Source organism: Pristiophorus japonicus, chromosome 9 (assembly GCF_044704955.1).
Source record: "Pristiophorus japonicus isolate sPriJap1 chromosome 9, sPriJap1.hap1, whole genome shotgun sequence".
NCBI lineage: Eukaryota > Metazoa > Chordata > Chondrichthyes > Pristiophoridae > Pristiophorus > Pristiophorus japonicus.
In genome coordinates, this window is record NC_091985.1 from 17,984,142 (window position 1) to 18,007,921 (window position 23,780).

At 44.4% G+C, this 23,780-nt stretch overlaps 1 protein-coding gene across 8 annotated transcripts in view; it reads left to right on the forward strand.

The window, feature by feature from the left end:
• Nucleotides 1–263: 263 nt before the first annotated feature.
• The window catches only part of reps1 (RALBP1 associated Eps domain containing 1), a 101,475-nt gene continuing 77,958 nt past the window's right edge, over nt 264–23,780 (forward strand). For 7 of the 8 annotated variants that reach the window (XM_070889095.1, XM_070889098.1, XM_070889096.1 and 4 more), the window contains exon 1: nt 351–440. Coding sequence is in view for 1 of the 8 variants with exons in the window: in XM_070889099.1 (XP_070745200.1) it covers nt 342–440 (99 nt within the window). In the remaining 7 variants the exon portion in view is untranslated. Of the gene's footprint in view, nt 441–23,780 lie in introns of all 8 variants that reach the window. The other variant, XM_070889099.1, reaches the window with a different exon arrangement.

Sequence of the window (23,780 nt, forward strand, 5' to 3'; positions counted from 1 at the left end):
CCCGGTGGCTTCCATCACGCGACAAAATGGCGGCCGTCATCCCGCCAGAAATAAACGGGCGAAGGGCGAGCCACGTGACCAGCCTGACGGGTAGGTGTGCGGGGTCACGCGGCCCGCTCAAGCCAATCAGCGCGGAGACAAGGCCACGTGAGCATCCTGTCAGGGCGGTTTGGGGGAGGTGTCACTCGGACCGCTCTGACACGAGTTCGGCTGCCGGGTAGAGTTTCTCCAATCTCGCGAGATGTGAAGGTCCTCCCCCCCCCCCCCCCCCCGCCCGCCTCCCTCCTCTCTCTCTCTCTCTCTCTCGAGCCCACCGCCCCGCACTGAGAGAATCTCGCGAGATGAGGAGATCCCCCTCCCCCTCCCCCTCAGAGTGCGGCTCGCGATCTGGTTGCGGGACCCCAGGGCGGCCATTACGCTGGAAAGACTATAAGCAGGAGGTAAGGGAATGCGGGCCGCAGCTTTAGAGACGCTCATTTATTTGTTTTTGTCTTGCACGACTGTGGGGAGAAGGGGAAAGGGAGGAGGGCGGTCACTCACTCACTCATTCCCTCCCTCCTGGCAGGCCCGATGCGATCCGGGGACAGGGTGGGCGAGGATGAGAGGGACGGTTGAATTGCCGGCAGGGAAGAGGCGAGGGTTCGGCGGGGAATGCGAGCGGAGCAGGCCGACATGGCCGGCCGGCCGGGAGCGGGGCAGAGGAACTACATCTCCCAGCCTGCACCGCCGGTCTGGCGCAGGCGCAGCCTCCAGGCAACAAAAAGTTGCAGTTGACCCAAAAACCCCCCAGAAAATTGGTGGAAATACTCTGCACCTCAGGCCAGCATCTGTGGAGAGAGAAAAACAGTGTTAACAAAGATTGGACAGGCTGGGGTTGCTTTCTTTGGAGCAGAGGAGGCTGAGGGGAGACTTAATTGAGGTGTATGAAATTATGAGGGGCCTAGATAGAGTGGATAGGAAAGATTTGTTTCCCTTGGCATAGGGGTCAACAACCAGTGGGCATAGATTTAAAGGATGTTTAGAGGAGATATGAGGGGAAATTTCTTCACCCAGAGGGTGGTGGGCGTCTGGAACTCACTGCCTGAAAGGATGGTAGAGGCAGAAAACCCTCATCGCGTTTAAAAAGTACTTGGATGTGCACTATCAGGTTACGGACCAAGAGCTGGAAAGTGGGATTAGGCTGGGTAGCTCTTTGTTGGCTGGCGTGGGCCGAATGGCCTCCTTCTGTTCTGTAAATTTCAATGATTAAAGTTTCAGGACAATGACTGTCTGTATTTCCAGCATTTCCTGTTTTTAATTTCAGATTTCCAGCATCTGCAGTATTTTTGCTTTTGTATCATGAAAATGTTGCGCTTGTTGCAACCACCTGAAGGCTGAGACAATTGCACTTATAAGTGCTGTCAATTAAAGGATGGAGTTAACAAACAGAAAATTGCTGGAAATACTCGCGATCAGGTAGCATCTGTGGAGAGAGAAATTGCGTTAATGTTTCAGGTCGATGACCTTTTGTCAGAATTGGAAAACGATTAGAGATTTTAAGTAGGGAAAGGGCGGAGGAAAGAACAAACCGGGAAGGTCTGTGATAGGGTGGAAGGCAGGAAAGATTAAACGACAAAATAGATGATAGTACAAAGCAAAAGGAGTTGGTAATGGGGCAGAAAAAGAAACAAAAGATGGATCTAGAGGAGGTGTGAATGGCTGAAACATCAACAGCTGCCATGTGAAAAAATAGGCAGAGGTTATGGTTTGAAATTGTTGAACGCTGAGTCCAGAAGTGCCTTATTGAAAGTTGAGGTGCTGTTCCTCTAGCTTTCGTTGTGCTTCATTTGAACAGTGCAAGGGTCAGAGGTCGGAGTGGAGAATTAAATGACAACTGTTTCTCCACACATGCTGCCTGACTTGAGTACTTCCAGCATTTTCTATTTCTATTTCAGATTTCCAGCATCTGCTGTAATTTGCTTTTGTAAGAATGGAGTTGAGATGCAGATGAGCCCTCTCATGAATGACGGAACTGACTCGAAGGGGATGGGTCTCTTTTCTCTTGAAGGCTGACAGGCGACCTAATAAAGTCTTTAAATTTATGATAGAGTAGACACAAAGTGTTTCCACGCACGGGGAAGAGCAAAACTAGGGGGTCCACATCAATATAAGATGGTCATCAAGAAATCCAATAGAGTATTCAGCAGAAACTTCTTTACCCAGAGAGGGGTGAGAATGTAGAACTCGCTACAACAGGGAGTGGCTGAGGCGAATAGTATAGATGCATTTAAGGGGAGGATAGATAAGCATATGAGGGAGAAGGGAATTGAGGGGAGTGCTGATAGATGTGAAAAAATGGGAGGAGACTCGAGTGGAGCATAAATGGCCTGTTTCTGTGCCATATATCCCATGTAATCTATGCATGGCCTCCTCTTGTTCCTATGTTTTATAACAATTTCTTGGGTATGTTCTGGATATTTAGGAATACCCAGAATATATTATTTAGGAATATATTAAAAAAAACTTGCATTTATATCGTGCCTTTCATGGCCACTGGACGTCCCAAAGGGCTTTCCAGCCAATTTTTGAATATTGGGATTACGAGGGAAACGTTGATTGGGGTGAGTTTAGAGGCTTGTTGCTGGTTTTGAAAGGTATTGCTCATTTTGTTTCGATCTGTATTAGATGAAGTCTTCGCTGTCAGTAACGGCACCGTCCTTATTAATCAGTTACAGGGTGGCAGGGGGTGGGAATCTAACCGACTAATTTCTCCAATAGCAACCTGGCCATTTACAGTAAACCTACCTTTCAGGAACAGGTTTAGATTGTGCTTAATTGTTTTATTTGATTTCATTTATTTGGATACAGTGCTGGGTTTAGAATTTTGGAAAATTGGGCATAAATGACTTCCATCAGTGGTGTCTGAAAATGAGGGGTGTGATATGATGTGGTTTGACAAGAATTTTTAAACCTTTGAGTACTATTTGTGTTCTATTTCATCTTTCTGAGTTGGCTGTCAGTCAGGGCAGTAATCAGACTCTAGAATTGGGAAAGATTCTTGCATTTAATTGCTAGTCAGTTGATATCTTGCCTGATGTTGGATGAAGATAGGAGTTGGCTAGCCTGTTGCTATTCACTGTAAAGGCTCAAACATGATGGGCCTCGTGGGCAAGTACCACATGATGCTTGTGTATCATCATCATCATCATCATAGGCAGTCCCTCGGAATCGAGGAAGACTTGCTTCCATTCCTGAAGTGAGTTTTTTGGTGGCTGAACAGTCCAGTACGAGAGCCACAGACTCTGTCACAGGTGGGACAGACAGTAGTTGAGGGAAGGGGTGGGTGGGACTGGTTTGCCGCACGCTCTTTCCACAGCCTGCTCTTGATTTCTGCACACTCGGTGTTGAGACTCGAGGTGCTCAGTGCCCTCCTGGATGCACTTTCTCCATTTAGGGCGGGCTTTGGCCAGGGACTCCCAGGTGTCAGTGGAGATGTCGCACTTTATCAGGGAGGCTTTGAGGGTGTCCTTGTAACGTTTGCGCTGCCCATCTTTGGCTCGTTTGCTGTGGAGGAGCTCCGCATGGAGCATTTGCTTTGGGAGTCTCGTGACTGGCATGCAAACTATGTAGCCTGCCCAGCGGAGCTGATCGAGTGTGGTCAGTGCTTCAATGCTGGGGATGTTAGCCTGGACGAGGACGCTGATGTTGGTGCGCCTGTCCTCCCAAAGGATTTGTAGGATCTTGCGGAGAACATCGTTGGTGATATATCTCCAGTGACTTGAGGTGTCTACTGTACATGGTCCATGCCTCTGAGCCATACAGGAGGGCTGCTACAGCCCTGTAGACCATGAGCTTGGTGGTAGATTTGAGGGCCTGGTCTTCGAGAACACTTTTTCTCAGGCGGTCGAAGGCTGCAACAAGCTCCCCGCTGGAGTGGAACTAAACTACAGAACCAGTGGGAAGCTGTTTAACTTTCGCCGCTTCCAGGCCAGGACCAAGATCATCCCAACCTCTGTCGTCGAGCTACAGTACCCGGACGATGCCTGCATCTGCGCACGTTCTGAGGCTGAACTCTCGGACATAGTCGACGTATTTACTGAGGCATATGAAATTATGGGCCTTACACTAAACATCCGTAAGACAAAGGTCCTCCACCAGCCTGTCCTCGCTGCACAGCACTGCCCCCCCCCCCCAGTCATCAAGATCCACGTTGCGGCCCTCGACAATGTGGACCACTTCCCATACCTCGGGAGCCTCTTATCAACAAAAGCAGACATTGATGAAGAGACTCAACATCGCCTGCAGTGCCTGTGTAACCATACCAAGGAATCAATGCATTAACAGAAGAAAATTAACAAAGCACAGAGCCTTCCTGATCTACGCCATGCTGTATTTGAGCCATTGGAGAAAGTCTAGATTTTCTTCCAATAATTCCTTTGCCAAAAAAAGCAATTTCTTCAACTACAAAAAGTTCACAATAAAGAAACATAGAAACATAGAAAATAGGTGCAGGAGTAGGCCATTCGGCCCTTCTAGCCTGCACCGCCATTCAATGAGTTCATGGCTGAACATTCAACTTCAGTACCCCATTCCTGCTTTGTCGCCATACCCCTTGATCCCCCTAGTAGTAAGAACCTCATCTAACTCCTTTTTGAATATATTTAGTGAATTGGCCTCAACAACTTTCTGTGGTAGAGAATTCCACAGGTTCACCACTCTCTGGGTGAAGAAGTTCCTCCGCATCTCGGTCCTAAATGGCTTACCCCTTATCCTTAGACTGTGACCTCTGGTTCTGGACTTCCCCAACATTGGGAACATTCTTCCTGCATCTAACCTGTCTAACCCCGTCAGAATTTTAAATGTTTCTATGAGGTCCCCTCTCATTCTTCTGAACTCCAGTGAATACAAGCCCAGTTGATCCAGTCTTTCTTGATATGTCAGTCCCGCCATCCCGGGAATCAGTCTGGTGAACCTTCGCTGCACTCCCTCAATAGCAAGAATGTCCTTCCTCAGGTTAGGAGACCAAAACTGTACACAATACTCCAGGTGTGGCCTCACCAATGCCCTGTACAACTGTAGCAACACCTCCCTGCCCCTGCACTCAAATCCCCTTGCTATGAAGGCCAACATGCCATTTGCTTTCTTAACCGCCTGCTGCACCTGCATGCCAACCTTCAATGACTGATGTACCATGACACCCAGGTCTCTTTGCACCTTCCCTTTTCCTAATCTGTCACCATTCAGATAATAGTCTGTCTCTCTGTTTTTACCACCAAAGTGGATAACCTCACATTTATCCACATTATACTTCATCTGCCATGCATTTGCCCACTCACCTAACCTATCCAAGTCGTTCTGCAGCCTCACAGCATCCTCCTCGCAGCTCACACTGCCACCCAACTTAGTGTCATCCGCAAATTTGGAGATACTACATTTAATCCCCTCGTCTAAATCATTAATGTACAATGTAAACAGCTGGGGCCCCAGCACAGAACCTTGCGGTACCTCACTAGTCACTGCCTGCCATTCTGAAAAGTACCCATTTACTCCTACTCTTTGCTTCCTGTCTGCCAACCAGTTCTCAATCCATGTCAGTACACTACCCCCAATCCCATGTGCTCTAACTTTGCACATCAATCTCTTGTGTGGGACCTTGTCGAACGCCTTCTGAAAGTCCAAATATACCACATCAACTGGTTCTCCCTTATCCACTCTACTGGAAACATCCTCAAAAAATTCCAGAAGACTTGTCAAGCATGATTTCCCTTTCACAAATCCATGCTGACTTGGACCTATCATGTCACCTCTTTCCAAATGCACTGCTATGACATCCTTAATAATTGATTCCATCATTTTACCCACTACCGATGTCAGGCTGACCGGTCTATAATTCCCTGTTTTCTCTCTCCCTCCTTTTTTAAAAAGTGGGGTTACATTGGCTACCCTCCACTCCATAGGAACTGATCCAGAGTCAATGGAATGTTTGAAAATGACTGTCAATGCATCCGCTATTTCCAAGGCCACCTCCTGAAGTACTCTGGGATGCAGTCCATCAGGCCCTGGGGATTTATCGGCCTTCAATCCCATCAATTTCCCCAACACAATTTCCCGGCTAATAAGGATTTCCCTCAGTTCCTCCTCCTTACTAGACCCCCCGACCTCTTTTATAACCGGAAGGTTGTTCGTGTCCTCCTTCGTGAATACCGAACCAAAGTACTTGTTCAATTGGTCCGCCATTTCTTTGTTCCCCGTTATGACTTCCCCTGATTCTGACTGCAGGGGACCTACGTTTGTCTTTACTAACCTTTTTCTCTTTACATATTTAGAGAAACTTTTGCAATCCGTCTTAATGTTCCCTGCAAGCTTCTTCTCATACTCCATTTTCCCTGCCCTAATCAAACCCTTTGTCCTCCTCTGCTGAGTTCTAAATTTCTCCCAGTCCCCAGGTTCGCTGCTATTTCTGGCCAATTTGTATGCCACTTCCTTGGCTTTAATACAATCCCTGATTTCCCTTGATAGCCACGGTTGAGCCACCTTCCCTTTTTTATTTCTATGCCAGACAGGAATGTACAATTGTTGTAGTTCATCCATGCGGTCTCTAAATGTCTGCCATTGCCCATCCACAGTCAACCCCTTAAGTATCATTCGCCAATCCATCCCAGCCAATTCACGCCTCATACCTTCAAAGTTAGCCTTCTTTAAGTTCTGGACCATGGTCTCTGAATTAACTGTTTCATTCTCCATCCCAATGCAGAATTCCACCATATTATGGTCACTCTTCCCCAAGGGGCCTCGCACAACGAGATTGCTAATTAATCCTCTCTCATTAGATAACACCGAGTCTAAGATAGCCTCCCCCCTAGTTGGTTCCTCGACATATTGGTCTAAAAAACCATCCCTTATGCACTCCAGAAAATCCTCCTCCACCGTATTGCTTCCAGTTTGGTTAGCCCAATCTATGTGCATATTAAAGTCACCCATTATAACTGCTGCACCTTTATTGCACGCACCCCTAATTTCCTGTTTGATGCCCTCCCCAACATCACTACTACTGTTTGGAGGTCTGTACACAACTCCCACTAACGTTTTTTGCCCTTTGGTGTTCTGCAGCTCTACCCATATAGATTCCACATCATCCAAGCTAATGTCCTTCCTAACTATTGCCTTAATCTCCTCCTTAACCAGCAATGCTACCCCACCTCCTTTTCCTTTTATTCTATCCTTCCTGAATGTTGAATACCCCTGGATGTTGAGTTCCCAGCCCTGCTCATCCTGGAGCCACGCCTCCGTAATCCCAATCACATCATATTTGTTAACATCTATTTGCACAGTTAATTCATCCACCTTATTGCGGATACTCCTTGCATTAAGACACAAAGCCTTTAGACTTGTTTTTTTAACACCCTCTGTCCTTTTAGAATTTTGCTGTACAATGGCCCTTTTTGTTCTTTGCCTTGGGTTTCTCTGCCCTCCACTTTTCCTCATCTCCTTTCTGTCTTTTGTTTTTGCCTCCTTTTTGTTTCCCTCTATCTCCCTGCATTGGTTCCCATCCCCCTGCCATATTAGTTTAACTCCTCCCCAACAGCACTAGCAAACACTCCCCCGAGGACATTGGTTCCGATTCTGCCCAGGTGCAGACCGTCCGGATTGTACTGGTCCCACCTCCCCCAGAACCGGTTCCAATGCCCCAGGAATTTGAATCCCTCCCTGCTGCACCATTGCTCAAGCCACGTATTCATCTGAGCTATCCTGCGATTCCTACTCTGACTAGCACGTGGCACTGGTAGCAATCCCGAGATTACTACTTTTGAGGTCCTACTTTTTAATTTAGCTCCTAGCTCCTTAAATTCATTTCGTAGGAACTCATCCCTTTTTTTACCTATGTCATTGGTACCAACGTGCACCACGACAACTGGCTGTTCTCCCTCCCTTTTTAGAATGTCCTGCACCCGCTCCGAGACATCCTTGACCCTTGCACCAGGGAGGCAACATACCATCCTGGAGTCTCAGTTGCGGCCGCAGAAACGCCTATCTATTCCCCTTACAATTGAATCCCCTATCACTATCGCTCGCCCACTCTTTTTCCTGCCCTCCTGTGCAACAGAGCCAGCCACGGTGCCATGAACATGAAAGCTGCAGTCAGTTCCACAGTATCTGATGAGGAATGAACCTGTTGGTGATCACTGAAAAATGGCGTCCATCTTCTGGAGGGCTGGAATACATTATTTTCTGCTTGCCCACAAGCAAAGCAACAACCCAGGCAGCTACTGTTGGTTTTTGTGTACCTAGTTACATAATACCAACAATAGCAACTTGTATCTATATAGTGCCTTTAACTTAATAAAATGTTCCAAGGCGCTTCACAGAAGCGTTGTGAAACAAAATTTGGACACCGTGAAACATAAGGAGACATTGGGACAGGTGACCAAAAACTTTGTCAAAGAGGTAGGTTTTAAGGAGCATCTTAAAGGAGGAAAGAGGTAGCGAGACGGTGAGGTTTAGGGAAGGAATTCCAGAGCATGGGGCCCAAGCAGCTGAAGACACTGCCACCAATGGTGGAGCGATTAAAATCAGGGATGCAGAATTAGAGGAAAACAGATATCTTGGGTGGGTTGTGGAGCTGGAGGAGATTCGAGATAGGGAGGGACTTGAAAATAAGGATCAAAATTTTAAAATCCAGTTAAGATGCTTGGCTCTTTTTTTTTAAAGTTTAAAAACTGATAACCCAAGTAGGGCTTGAAATTGATTGGTTTGGAAGCTAATTGCTCAATTCTGTTATTTAAAACATATTATTTCTATATTTGCTGTCTTTTGGACAGGTTCTGCAGAAGTGTAATGTGTGTAATAATCCTTGCAACCATTTTGAATAATAAATTTACCCGCTGTTGGTAGTTCCCACTTTTTACCTGTGGCAAAGTATCTAAATTTGATTTATACTGACCAAGCCTCTAAACCCTTGCTTTTCTGAGCAGCTCCTATTCCAGATCGAAACCATTAGAACATGATCGATTTAAATAATTTTTTTAAAAACAAATTCAGTACTGTGAATTATCAGGATGTTGGCTTCTAACATTGTTGGTTTCAGGAAATGTTTTAGTTTGCTTCTAGCTTTTTAGAAAATCTCTTGAGCATGTGTCAAGTTGTCTTTGACTTGGCTGGAAGATTAGACTGCGATCCGTTAAAAGCATTGGGATATAATTTCCGTAGGAGTTCTCCTGATCATCTGTTGTAACTTTAGTGCATGATTGATGGAAACCCTGGAGAAATGGTGTAAACAGCCTTACATCGCAGTTACCCCAGATGACCGGGAGATTTCCTCCTCGCCCCGTGGAAATTTCATGCAGTTTTCATAATTTAAAGTATTGGACTGATTATTTCTGAGCTTTGCATATATCCCTTTCAACTTGGTTTGTTTCATGACATCAAGCGCTGAGTATCGATATGCCACTGTGCGCCTTGTTACATTGTCTGTAAGGCTGTCAGACTGTCCCAGTATAAATCCGTGAATGATGTTTTTACAATCCTGAGTGATTATAAAGTAAATTGCTTTTTGAATGTGAGCAGTTTTTAAAGTTCAAAAAAGTTACAAAATTAAGCAGGTTGCCAGAGGGTGTGTCCTGATACAAATCTTCAGTGAGGTAGTGTGACAGAAAGGTGAAGGGGGGTGAAGATGAATTGGTGTTGTAATTGCAAAACTGTGTTTTATTTATAAACAGTGTGATGATGCATAATAAACGATGAATAGTATCCTCATAGGCTGTATATGTGTGATGCATATTTTTTTCACTTGACCGTGTCAAATCTTCAGAGCAAATCTTGAGTGATTGCATTACGTGCAACACAGCCTTGAGCACACTCGTGAACATTTTTTTCTTTATACGTGGTCTCGTCAGTCTGAGCTCCAGGGTTCAATAGTGACTTTAATAAGTTTTACCTATTTGAATGTCTCCAATTTTTACAGCAGAAAAACTCTTTGGGATTAAATGTGGTGCCTGATTGTGTTGGGACGTATACATTGTGTTCCTACCAAACATGCGTTCAAAGCCAGTATCTTGTTTTGTTTTTTCTCTCAGCAAATCTGAGTTTTGCTTTGTAGCCCTGTAGTTTATGTAGTAGTGTTAAGTTCCAAAAAAGATCCAAAGCCAAGCTTAGTTTGAGGGAATGATCAGCCATGATATTGAATGGCGGTGCAGGGCAGAATGGCCTACTCCTGCACCTATTTTCTATGTTTTCTATTTTCTATGTAAAATATGTGTATGATGTGCATCTCTGCTCCATAATGTATGTAAGCTAAATACATATTTCGTTTGCACACAATATAAAGCAGCTGTGACAAAGTAAATTATGTCTGTGGTGTTTGACTTGTGAGGTCTACAATAATAAGCATCTTACACTTCTTTGGTGCTTATTATGTAGAGATGATTTGGTAGTGTCAGTGTAAATTACTCGTCGCCCCACATACATCTTCTGTAAACCTCTTTTAATTAAGCTATTTCTCCTGAGTTCCCACGCACTGTTCCCTGGCTCAGCACACGGCCAGCAGCTCTGCCCTTGGATTTCTGCCCGCGGGGCTCTCTAACTGGCTTACAGGTTGTGCATTAACAGACCAGGTTGCTTTTTTTTTTGTCTTCTATCTTTCTGCAACCAAGAGAGAGTGGGCGTGCGGACTGCTGCACTGTCGATGCCAATGCCCTTTCAACTTGTTCTTTAGTGATACTTGACATTGACCCTGTGAGGAGTTCTTTCCTCACTGCACAAAATGGCTGAGTGGGAACTGAATTACATGGGTGATCGCACGTTTGTTCTCTCACTTCGACCCCTACTGTTTCCAATGAATGATGCAAACCTCCCTTTTCCGCCTTGTGGGGAAGTACTTTGTTCTGTTTTACCACTTCCTTTTGCCTGCACCACAATCCGGATATTTTAGCAAGCACTCCTTAAAGTATTTTTTGTCTTGTACTGAAATATTCCTGTTGTTTCAAAAGCTTTAGCACCGAGCACTTGATCATTTACGCATTAGTTTTACCGCTGGCAAAGAGATTTTTTTTTCCCCCCTCTGGTTAAAACCTCAAGTAGATTAAAACTGAAAAGCAATTGTTTATAAGGTCGAATCTTGTTAGTGGGGTAAGGTAGGGCCATTCCAAGGAGCAACGGGTCCAATTTAGCAGGAAAGCAGAAAAATAAGCTAAGAATTCAAAATGGTGGGTTAAACAAACAAACAAATGTCGGTTGCATGTTCTTGGGTTTCAACTCAGCAAAGCTTGATCGACAGATTTGTTTTAACATTATACTGCAACCTTCAAAGGGCTAAAATGGTGCTGATAAACACTTGCACCATAACCATCTAAAAAGGAAATTTTTTTGAACAAACTGACAGTGTCAGCTGTGGCTCAGTGGTTGGCACACTCACTCTGAGGAAGAAGGTTGTGGATTCAAGTCCCACTTGAGCACATAAATCCAGGCTGACACTGCAGTGCAGTGCTACACTGTCGGAGTTGCCGTCTTTTGGATGAGACATGAAACCAAGGCCACGTCTGCGCTCTCAGGTGGATGTAAAAGATCCCTTGGCACTATTTCGAAGAAGAGTAGGGGAGTTCTCCCTGGTGTCCTGGCCAATAGTTATCCCTCATTCAACATTATTTGGTCATTATCATATTGCTGTTTGTGGGAGCTTGCTGTGCGCAAATTGGCTGCTGCGTTTCCCACATTACAACAGTGACTACATTTCAAAAGTACTTCATTGACTGTAAAGCGGTGCAGACACGGGGCTTGAGGCCTTCACCAGGTGATGAGGAAGCTTCCCAGCCCACCCAGGGGTCGTGAAAGGCGCTATAGAAATGCAAGTTTTTTTTTCCAAATGTGCAGCAACAAAAGGTTGACGACAGTTTTCTAACTGCTGTAGTTATTGTAGTGCATGACCATGTGAGTGACTGTGTGGCACTTTAGGTTTAGATTGCATGACCATGTGAGTGACTGTGTGGCACTTTAGGTTTAGATTGCATGACCATGTGAGTGACTGTGTGGCACTTTAGGTTTAGATTGCTGCCCTTTCGCCTCATGATATGTTTGAATCCAACCCATGAGATTGTGGTCTCCAGATGCAAGATCACTCCATAAAATAATTTGAGCAGTCTTTGGCAACAACTAAGAAAAGACCCCAATTTAGAAGCTGAGTGGTGTCTGCCAAGTTACCACTTTTCATTGCCGGATTAATTAAACTGCCCACTGCTTAGTTGTATAGAACTGCTTTCTGTCTCTGAGCAAGACTCCCAGGCACTAATCGTGTTGCTGTGTAATATGTAGACAGTGTGCATGCGTCAATTCTCGACTGTGCATGTGTCAACTCTTGTCACATTTAAACAGAAACCACAGTGGGAGGCTTCACACCCCTGACTGCACAGAGATTTGAATTGCAGGATTGCAACCCAAGTTTTATCATTTTGTGGCATTGAAATAGAATATGAACTAGAATATAAACATTATCTAACAGTATTATAGGAGTTTCTCATTTTATAAAGTTTATACAGTCTTGAGTTTTGTGTTCAGTGGTTTTGATTCCAGTTTTGTTGTCCGAATCGATATCTCCTGTTGACACTTCCATGGTTATTGACTTGTGGGTTTGTATCTTGTGACTAAGCATGTGTTTCTTTATGGTAACACTCAATCAGAAGGGCGGTGATACAGCTAATGGCCAAGTAGTGTTCTGAACTGCAGAGTTCCTTTTTATATGATTTCTTCTATTCACAATTGATGACGGAGTATTAAATTTAAGTACAAAAGGGGTAGCAAACTGAGTCCAGATAACGTATCTATCACCGTCTTGAATGCACTCCAGCATTATTTTACAATGTATAGGCTTTCCTATTTGACCATTGTTTCAGAAACTGGTACATTCTGTGACCGTCAGCATAGTATTCATTAGAAAAGATGATAGTGGAGTCACCATCATCGGAGGTTCATAAAATAAACAGCATGATTTTAACAACTCTAGTGTGGACGTCTGACACTGGTTTAAAGAGTTCAAAACCAATAAATCCCCAGGGTCAGGTGGTCTATACACGAGAGTGTTAAGTGCGATGAGGGTCAAATTCTATGAAGCAAAGATGGCAATGCAGGGAATCGGTGAATGCAAAGGTGACGCCACTGGATTGGGAATAAGATATCAGGAATATCTCTTCAAAAACTCAACAGGCAAACTTGGATACCAATTAGTTTTGCATTAGTGAGTCAGTTATTTTGGGGGTTAATCAGCAAGCGCAAAGGTTAAAATTGTCTGTCATAAAATAACCTAGTAAATGACAAGTCGACCTGATTTTTCAAAAGGGCACATCTTGCTCAAGTATTTTTAATATATTAATAAAAAAGGAAATGCCATCCCAAGTTCACAGTGGGAAGTCCTGTGACACTCGGGACACTTTTGATAACGTTTTGAATAAAATACTGCTACACAAGTTTATGGCAGTGGGTAGCTTGGTAATACAGTACTTGAGATGGATATGGATTTGTCTGAACAGGAAGCAGTGTAATGAAGCGCCCCATAAATGATTTGGTTTCAGAAATATAGAACCGTATGGTTAGATTTGAAGATGATGTACCTTTCACGACCACCAGACTTCCCAAAACGCTTTACAGCCAATGAAATACTTTTTGAAGTGTAGTCACTGTTCTAATACAGGAAACACGGCAGCCAATTTGCACACAGCAAGCTCCCACAAACAGCAGTGTGATAATGAGCAGATAACCTGTTTCTGGTGATATTGATTGAGGAATGAATATTAGCCGGGATACGAGGATAACCTTCCCACTCCTCTTCAAAAGAAAATAGTGCCATGAGATCTTTTACAACACCTGAGAGAGCAGACAGCGCCTCAGTTTAATGAGAGATGGTACCTCCAACACTACTGGAGCAGTACTGGAACGTCAGCCTAGATTTTTGTGCTAGCATCTCTGGAGTGGGGCTTGAACCCAGAACCTCCTGACTCCGAGGCGACATTGCTACCCACTCACCAAGCCGCACTGCTGACACGTTTTAGGAATAAGTGTAAAGTATTGCACATTGAAAGGAAGAATGGAGAATGAACTTAAATGGTGTTGAGCTAGCTGGGGCAGTGATTATGGACTGCACCATTAGCGTGTCTAGTCATTGTGGAGCAGCAATGAAGAAAGCTAATTCAATGCGGTGTGAATAAGGTGTATTGGCAAGACAGATTAAAATTTAGGTGCTGTTGTGCTTAAACTATAATATTGTGGTCAGAGTACTGCATTCAGTCAATCCTTGTTCCCTTTTCTCTTGAAAAAAGAAGGCTGAAGGGTGACCTAATAGAAAAATTATGAAAGGCTTTGAAAGAGTGGATACAGAGAAAATGATTCCACTTGTGGGGAAGAGGCCATCGATATAAGATAGTCATCAAGAAATCCAATAGGGAATTCAGAAGAAACTTCTTTACCCAGCGAGTGGTGAGAATGTGGAACTCGCTACCACAGGGAGTGGTTGAAGTGAGTAGTATTGATGCATTTAAGGGGAGGCTAGAATATGAGGGAGAAGGGAATAGAGGGTTATGCTGATAGATTTAGATGAGGAAAGAGGGTAGGAGACTCGAGTGGAGCATAAACACCGACATAAACACTCGTGAAGAAACCAGATCAGCAGTGGGCAAACAAAGCCTCAGGATCTACATCGGAGTATTACATTCAAGGTGCGGTGAGAGATCGTGGCGAGGTGCAGCGAATGCGGGTACGGGGACCAGAGGATGCGAGGGCCCAGGGGCAGCACAGGCCAGCCCACACTGCGATCTGTGTGTGCACTAGGTCCGTGCAGTAGAGCAGATCTCCAGTCATCCTGGTTAACCCTTGCCACTGGATAAAGGCCTAGCTCTGTCAAGCCCGTGTGGTAGCTGGTGTGTAACGGTCACCACATGTTTAAAAAAAAAAAAATCCACGCAAAGGCATCTTCCACCCCCTCAATTGGAGTTCAGGACCTGGAACGGGTCCTTCATTGAAACATCTGTGAACTCGTGGAAGCAAGTCATCCTCGTTCGAGGGACCGCCTATGATGATGTCACCAAGGCATAAAAGAAACATCCAAGCCCTGGAAATGATGCAGAGAAGGGTCACGAGGTTGATCAATAATGCTAGAGGACTGAGTTGCAAGGAAAAGCTTGAAAAACATGTATTACATAAGAATATAAGAAATAGGAGCAGGAGTAGATCATATGACCCCTCGAGCCTGCTCCGCCATTTAATACAATCATGGCTGATCCGATCATTGACTGAAGTCCACTTCCCTGCCCAGTATTTTTGCCTTGAAGTAAGTTAAGAGCACTTACTCTTTAAGGCAAAAGTTAAGAGCACTGTTTTATGGTAATCCATGACTGCAGGACAAGGGGATATCATCTGCAAAAAGCAAGTTCATACCTGGTGTAGGAAGCACTTCATGCAAAGAGTGTTCAGTATTTGGAATGGTCAAAGGCAAAAATTCTTGAATCATTAAAGATCTGGTGGGTGAGTACTGTAGGTGCCTGTAGAAAATAAAGCCTATTGCTTTAACATTCTAGTTAACAGATGTTTGCTCCTCCTAGATAGTAAGATTTTTAGTTTAAGTGAAATAAAACCTTGTATATATGAAAGTAATTATATTAAATGTATGATTGTCTCGTGCAAATAAGCAGAGCAACAGTTTCACTGAAATGACTTGTGGAAGTCTGTAATGTTGTTCGACAGTGCAAGCAGCATTCTAGCATAAGTGTTTGTTCCTCTGAATCTCTTAGCCGCTTGAGTTTTTTGGCAATTATTGCTCTAATTCATCCTGTTTGATGCTCCCTCTTAGTTGGGAAGAAACCAATAGGCCTATCTTGTCAGAATTACAGCCCTGGTGTGTGACTACACATAATCCATGTGAAATGTTTGTGTTCTCTAAATGGCTGCTGTTTAAGCAAAATGGAGGGGATGGCTAAGAAAAATTCAAGGCAAATTTTCTTCTTGGGTGTATCTTGTGCCTCTTGCAATCTCTCAGACCAGCAATCAATCACAGGTCAAAGCAGCCCACTTGATTGGCACCCCATCCACCACCTTAAACATTCTCTCCCACCACCGGCGCACCATGGCTGCAGTACCATCTACAAGATACACTGTAGCAACTTGTCAAGGCTTCTTTGTTAGCACCTCCCAAATCCACGACTTCTACCACCTAGAAGGTCAAGGATAGCAGGTTCATGGGAAGAGGGAGTTGAAATTTTATTGTTTTTGATCTTGAACAGTTTGTGAAAGTGTAGTAAGATTAAGTTGTGGTCTGTTGCATGTTCTGACAAATTCTTCAATTCTTACATTGACTTTTAAGTTGGCTGTTCAGTTGCAACATGTTTGTGTTGGAATAAAGGTTTTATGTAAAAGTACAGAAAATTCCAGATACAGAATGCATTTAAGGATTATTAGAGGGCACAAATTAAATGTATGTAATATAAATGTAGATATCAAAAGCTTTATTTTCTTGCCATTCCTCTCGCCTCCTGAAGACAGTACCTCCTTGCTGGGTACATCATCCAAATGGCTGCCCTTCATATTCGAGCTTTAACGGTGCGTTTTGTTAGGATGGTCCGGACCCTAATAGAACAGTGAATTGTGATTCAACTATGGCAGCTCCAATTCCCTGATGGCCAGTTATTGTGAGTCTAACCTAATGGTTCCTCTTACTACAAGTACTTTTAGTCAGTCCCCATCAATATCTCCTGTAAAGGTCCCTGTGTGTATTTGAATACATTCTTGGAGCCCTGGTCCCCACCACTAATCTTGCAACATTATTTTTTACCTTCATATACACCTTCCCTACAACCTATATTTTCTAATCTTACTCATCCGTGCCCTCCCCCAACGCATCCAACTTCACACTCACGAATAAAATGTACAAAAACTGCTTCAGAAGTTAAAACAGATGCCAACCAATATCAAAGCGAAGTTGGCGAGGTAGACGGAGGTAAGTTTGAAGAAGGCTTTTGAAGGTGGGAAGACCAGTTGAGGGGGTTTAGGGAGAGAGTTGCAGGCTGAGGCCAAGTTGGCTGAAGGCTCGTCACCAAAAGGTAGGCGAGAACTGTAAAACATGCTAGATTGGAAAGAACAGAGGACAAGTGGTGGTTTGCAGGACTAAAGGAGGTTGCAGAGATGGGGGGGAGGAGGAGGAGGATCATTGCAATAACAACTTGTATTTATATAGCCCCTTTTAACGTAGTAAAACATCCCAAGGCGCGCCACAGGAGTGTCATGAAAAACAAAATTTGACACCAAGCCACATGAGGAGAAATTAGGGCGGGTGATCCAAAGCTTGACCAAAGAGGTAGGTTTTAAGGAGCATCTTAAAGGAGGAAAGAGAGGTTTGGGCAGGGAATTCCAGAGCTTCGGGCCTAGGCAAACAGAAGGCACGGCCACCAGTGTTTGAGCAGTATAATCAGAGATGCTCAAGGGCAGAATTAGAAGAGCCTTGTGAAGGAGGAGGAGGTGGGGTGTGTTGTGGGGCTGGAGGAGATTAGAGATAGGGAGGGGCGAGGCCATAGAGGGATTTGAAAACCAGGATGAGAATTTTGAAATCGAGGTGTTGCTAAACTAGGAGGCAATGTAAGTCAGTGAGCACGGGTGATGTGTGAGTGAGACTTGGTGCAAGTTGGAACACAAGCAGCTGAGTTTTGGATCACAAGTTTACATAGGGTAGAATGTGGGAGGCCAGCTAAGTGTGCTTTGGAATAGTCAAGTCTAGAGGTAACAAATGGATGAGGATTTCAGCAGTGGATGAGCTAATGCAAGGGCGGAGATGGGCAATGTTAGAGAGGTGGAAATAGGCGGTCTTAGTTATGCTGCGGATATGTGGTCAAAAGCTCATTTCAGAGTCGAGTAACACACCAAGGTTGTGAACAGTGTGGTTCAGCATCAGACAGAAGTTGGGGGGAGGGATGGAGTCAGTGGCTCGGGAAAGGAGTTTGTGGCGGGGTCTGAAAACAATGGCTTTGGTCTTCCCGATATTTAATAGGAGAAAATTTCTGCTCGTCTAGAACTGGATGTCTGACAAACAGTCTGACAATTTAGAGACCGTGGAGGGGTCAAGAGAAATGGTAGTGAGGTAGAGCTGGGTGTCGTCAGCGTACATGTGGAAACTGACGCTGTGTTTCCGGATGATGTCGCCAAGGGGCAACATGTAGATGAGAAATATGAGGGGGCCAAGGATAGAGCCTTGGGGGACACCAGAGGTAACGATGCAGGAGCAGGAAGATAAGCCGTTGCAGGTGATTGGGATATTTGTAGCCAAGGACAAGGATTTAAAATTCTGTGCATTATGGAAGGGAGCCAATAAGACCGGTATAATAGGGCCGTGGGACTTGGTGAGTCACAGGATGCAGTCAGTGTCATTTTGGACAATTTGAAGTTGGTATAGGTGCAGCTTGGGAGACTGGCGAGGAGTACATACTGCACACCTGGGTAATTACTCCAATCAAACTACTGGCTGCAACACAAACATTTTATGCTGTGCAAGCATCCCGCTTTTCAAATTTGACCCATCAGATCTGGATCTCTGGGCTGTTCAAATGAGTGATGGATGCTGACCACCTGGTCAGCAGCACCTTCCTTCTGGCGTGCCGTCGACAGATGCTCCTCACTCGTGCCTGGTGTATCGCCCAGTGCACATCAGTTTCATTCTCCCCTGGGGTGGATGTCTTCGCACTAGTGCTTGTGGGACAGAGAATTAGTGAGGGCATATTCCCCGAACTGCTTTCCGGTCGGTCCAAAAGTATTGTGGCTCTGGTTCTGCTTCTTTGGCCATATCCAGGGAGGAAAGTGGGAGGTGAATTAGAATGGATTGCTCAGGAGTAACGTTCACCTGCCACACTCAAAAGGATGGCTCAACAGTTTCAGTATATAGATTTCTGACCATAGGGAGAGAAGGAAGAGAATATAAAAGTTGCAATGTACTGGTGAATCTATAAAACCTCAGGAAGACTACAGCTGGAGTACCGTGCAGTTTTGGGCTCTGCACTATAGAAAGGATGTTGAGGCAATAGAGAGCATATAGTACAGATCCACCAGATGTATGGAATGAGGAAATATGGAAGACTGACTGGAAAAACTGGGACTGTTTTAATTAGAACGAGGAGTTTAAGGGGTGATTTAGATGTGCTTAAAATTGTGAAAGGGTGGAAGAAAATATAGAAACAGACTTGTATCCAGTGTTGGAAGGGGTCTGGAAAGAGAGGATATAGATATATGATTAAACAAATTTAGGACGGAGCAGGAGCAACTGTTATTTTTACAGAAGATTGCGAAGCTGTAGAATGCTCCACCAGTGTTGATGATTGAAGCAGAGACAATGGGCTGAATTTTCGTCACCATTCTGTGCCTGTTTTTTTGGAGCAGACTAAAATCTGCAAGTTTCGCCAAAGTTTCTGCGCCATCCTAAACTACTTGCCGTTTTTTTTTTTAGTTCCCGATTTTTTTTGTTGTTGTGACTGGGGGGTGCCGGCTGCGCCACTCTGGCGAGTTTGGCCAAGTAGGACTTTTTTCAAAAACGGCGTAGTGCACTGTTCTGAAAACCCTTGCCCGCACAGAAGAGAAAATCGGCGCAGAGAAGATGCCATTGTTTTAGCGGAGCTGAAGACACAGCACCTGGGACGAGGGGCCTTTCGGCCTAGGATAGCAGCAGCACCGGGCGGCTCTACAAAAAAGCGGTAACCTACCTGCATCTGTCTTGCTGCATCTTGTATGTTTCACTTCCTCAACCTCAGCCCTTCAGTGTGTCCCTTGTTACCCTGGCAACCTCAGTTTTTCGGCGCAGACCTTAGGCTCCGCCCACAGAGTTTAAGGACAATCTGCGCCACTCCAAAATGAAAGATTATTCCGGCGAAACTTGGAACTTTATTTTTGGCGCAGTCGCCCACTAAAAAAAAATCAGACGTACCTCGACAACTGTGCCAAAAATCGACTATGTGGCACCTGGTCAGCATGTAAGAATAGGTTGAAGAAAAGAAGTATGAAGGGAATAGAACAGGCACATGGGATTAGGATTACTGCACGGTGGAAGATAAACGGCAACAGGGACTGGTTTGGCTGAACGGCCAGTTTGTGTATTGTAATTCTAAGCATAACAAACTCCAACACAACCACATCCCTTGAAAGCAAAGCTTGCGCTTAAGAGCAAAATACTGGAAATCTGAAATAATAACGGAAGGCACTGGAAACACTTCGTAGATCAGGCATCTGTAGTGAACAAAACTGTGTTTCAGGTATTGCCCTTCTTCAAATCTAGAAGATTGTACAGATGAATGTCTTTGAAAAAGGAACATAAAGAAGGAAGGGGGAAAATACAACGACCCTACACTCAGGAAATAAAATGGAAGGAGCTGTAAAGTGCTTGGGTGGAGAATCATAGAAGTTTACAGCACGGAGGAAGGCCATTTCGGCCCATCGTGTCCGTTCTGGCCAACAAGAGGCTATCCAGCCTAATCCCACTTTCCAGCTCTAGGTCTGTAACCCTGCAGGTTATGGCACTTCAAGTGTGCATCCATATACTTTTTAAATGTGAGGGTTTCTGCCTCTACCACCCTTTCCGGCAGTGCGTTCCAGACCCCCACAACCCTCTGCGTGAAGAAATTTCCCCTCAAATCCCTTCTAAACCTTCAACCAATTACTTTAAATTTATGCCCCCTGATTGGTAACTCCTCTGCTAAGGGAAATAGGCCCTTTCTATCCACTATATTTCGGCCCCTCATAATTTTATACACCTCCAATGAGGTCTCCCCTCCGCCTCCTCTGTTCCAAGCAATACAAATCCAGCCTATCCATTCTGTCCTCATAGCTAAGATTCTCCACTCCTGGCAACATCCTTGTAAATCTCCGCTGTAACCCTATCCAATGCAAGCACGTCCTTCCTATAATGCGGTGACCAGAACGGCACGCAGTAATCTAGCTGTGACCTAACTAGCGTTTTGTACAGTTCAAGCATAACCTTCCCCATCTCCCCCGTTCTTGTATTCTATGCCTCGGCTAATAAAGGCAAGCATTCAGTTGCCGCCTTCACCACCTTATCCACCTATCCTGCTACTTTCAGGGATCTGTGGACATGTACTCCAAGGTCCTTTTGATCCTTCTACATTTCTCAGTGTCCTACCATTTAATAAGAACATAAGAAATACGATCAGGAGTAGGCCATACGGCCCCTCGAGCCTGCTCCACCATTTAATATGATCATGGCTGATCCGATCATGGACTCGGGTCCACTTCCCTGCCCGCTCCCCATATACCCTTACTCCCTTAATCGGTTACGAAACTGTCTCTTTCTGGCTTAAATTTATTCAATGACCCAGCTTCCACAGCTCTCTGAGGCAGCGAATTCCACAGATTTACAACCCGCAAAGAAGAAATTTCTCCTCATCTCAATTTTAAATGGCGGCCCCTTATTCTAAGATTATGCCCCCTAGTTCTAGTCTCTCCTATCAGTGGAAACATCCTTTCTGCATCCAACATGTCAAGCCCCCTCATTATCTTATATGTTTCGATAAGATCACCTCTCATTCTTCTAAATTCCAATGAGTAGAGGCCCAACCTGCACAACCTTTCCTCATAAGTCAACCCCCTCATCCCCGGAATCAATTTGGTGAACCTTCTCTGAACTGCCTCCAAAGTAAGTATATCCTTTCGTAAATATGGAAACCAAAACTGCACGCAGTATTCCAGGTGTGGCCTCATCAATACCTTATTTGGCTGTAGCAAGACTTCCCTGCTTTGATGCTCCATCCCCTTTGCAATAAAGGCCAAGATATCATTGGCCTTCCTGATCACTTGCTGTACCTGCAAACTATCCTTTTGTGTTTCATGCACAAGTATCCCCAGGTCCCACTGTACTACGGCACTTTACAATCTTTCTCCATTTAAATAATAATTTGCTCTTTGGCAGAAAAAAATCAAAGTGCATGACCTCTCACTTTCCAACATTATACTCCATCTGCCAAATTTTTGCCCACTCACTTAGCCTGTCTGTTCTTTTGCAGGCTTTTTGTGTTCTCAGTGTTTCTCCTCCCATCTTTGTATCATCATCAAATTTGGCTATGTTACGCTCTGTCCATTCATCCAAGTCATTAATATAGATTGTAAATAGTTGGGGTCCCAGTCGCAGTGTGTGTTTCCTTTCCTTGTTGGCCCTCCCGCTCACAATTCTCTGGATTAAATTCCATTTGCCACTGTTCTGCCCACCTGACCAGTTGATTGGTATCTTCCTGCAGTTTTCTTCTTCATTATCAACCCCACAGCCAATTTTAGTATCATCTGCAAACTTCTTAATCATACCCCCTATATTCAAGTCTGGATCATTGATGTATATCATAAAAAGCAAGGGACCCAGTACTGAGCCCTGCAGAACCCCACTAGAAACATTCATCCAGTCACAAAAACCATTACCCTTTGCTTCCTGCCTCTGAACCAATTTTGGTCCAACTTGCCACTTTGCCCTGGATCCCATGGCCTTTTACTTTCGTGATCAGTCTACCATGAGGGACCTTATCAAAAGTTTTGCTAAAATCCAGATACACTACATCATATGAACTGCCCTCATCGAACGTCCTTGTTACCTCCTTGAAAAATTCAATCCAGTTAGTCAGACACGACCTTCCCATAACACATCTGTGCTGACTGTCCTTGATTGATCTGTGTCTTTCCAAATGAAGATTTATCCTGTCCTTCAGGATTTTTTCCAATAATTTTCCCACCACTGAGGTTAGGCTGACTGGCCTGTAATTACTCGGTCTATCCCTTTCTCCCTTAAACAAAGGCACCACATTAGCAGTCCTCTAGTCCTCTGGCACCACACCTGAAGCCAGAGAGGACAGGAAAATGATGGTCAAAGCCTCTGCTATTTCCTCTTTTGCTTCACTTAACAGCCTGGTATACATTTCGTCTGGGCCCTGGGGACTTATCCACTTTCAAAGCTGCTAAACCCCTTAATATCTCCTCTCTCACTATGTTTATTTCATCTAATATTTCACACTCCTCCTCGATAGTAGTGTCTGCATCACCCCTCTTGTGAAAACAAACGCAAAGTATTCATTTGAAAACCATACCCACATCTTCCGCCCCCCCACACACACATTACCCTCCTGGTCCCTTTCTTTAGTTATCCACTTGCTCTTAATATATTTATAAAACATCTTTGGGTTTTCCTTGAGTTTATTCGCCAAGGTCAGTTTGGAGAACGTGTCTCCGAACTGACCTTGCATTCGCTAGTTCAGATTGAAATTAATTTGTTTTACCAACATTTGATAAGGAAGGAACTTTTGTTTATATAAACCTTTCATGACCTCGGGCGTCCTTTAAATGACCTCAGGACTATTAGAACACCCACATGCTACTATGTGAGCGAGTTAATGTTTTCTTGCCAAATCATCAAAGATGGAGTCAAACAAGTTGTGCACTAACAACTATTAACTGCAAAATCACAACTTCAAGTTAAATGTTGGGTATACAAACTCTTAATAGATATGAATAAATGTCAAGGTCATCTAGCAGATTGAATAGCTAATCATTAATGGACAGAGTTTTATAGCAAATGAATAACAGGTTACACCGGCAGTCCAGTGTATCACTGTAAATCGGCATTAATGAACACTCAGTATTAATTATAGCAGAAATCAGAGTCTGAGATTGCTAGAAAGGGTGAGTTAATTTCTATAAAGATGACAAGTTAACAGCATTAGATAACCAGTCAGTCGGATAGCTCGGGGTCTCTGATTAGTATTGTTCCAGAGCTTATTTGTCCTTGTGAACGGTGTGTCTTA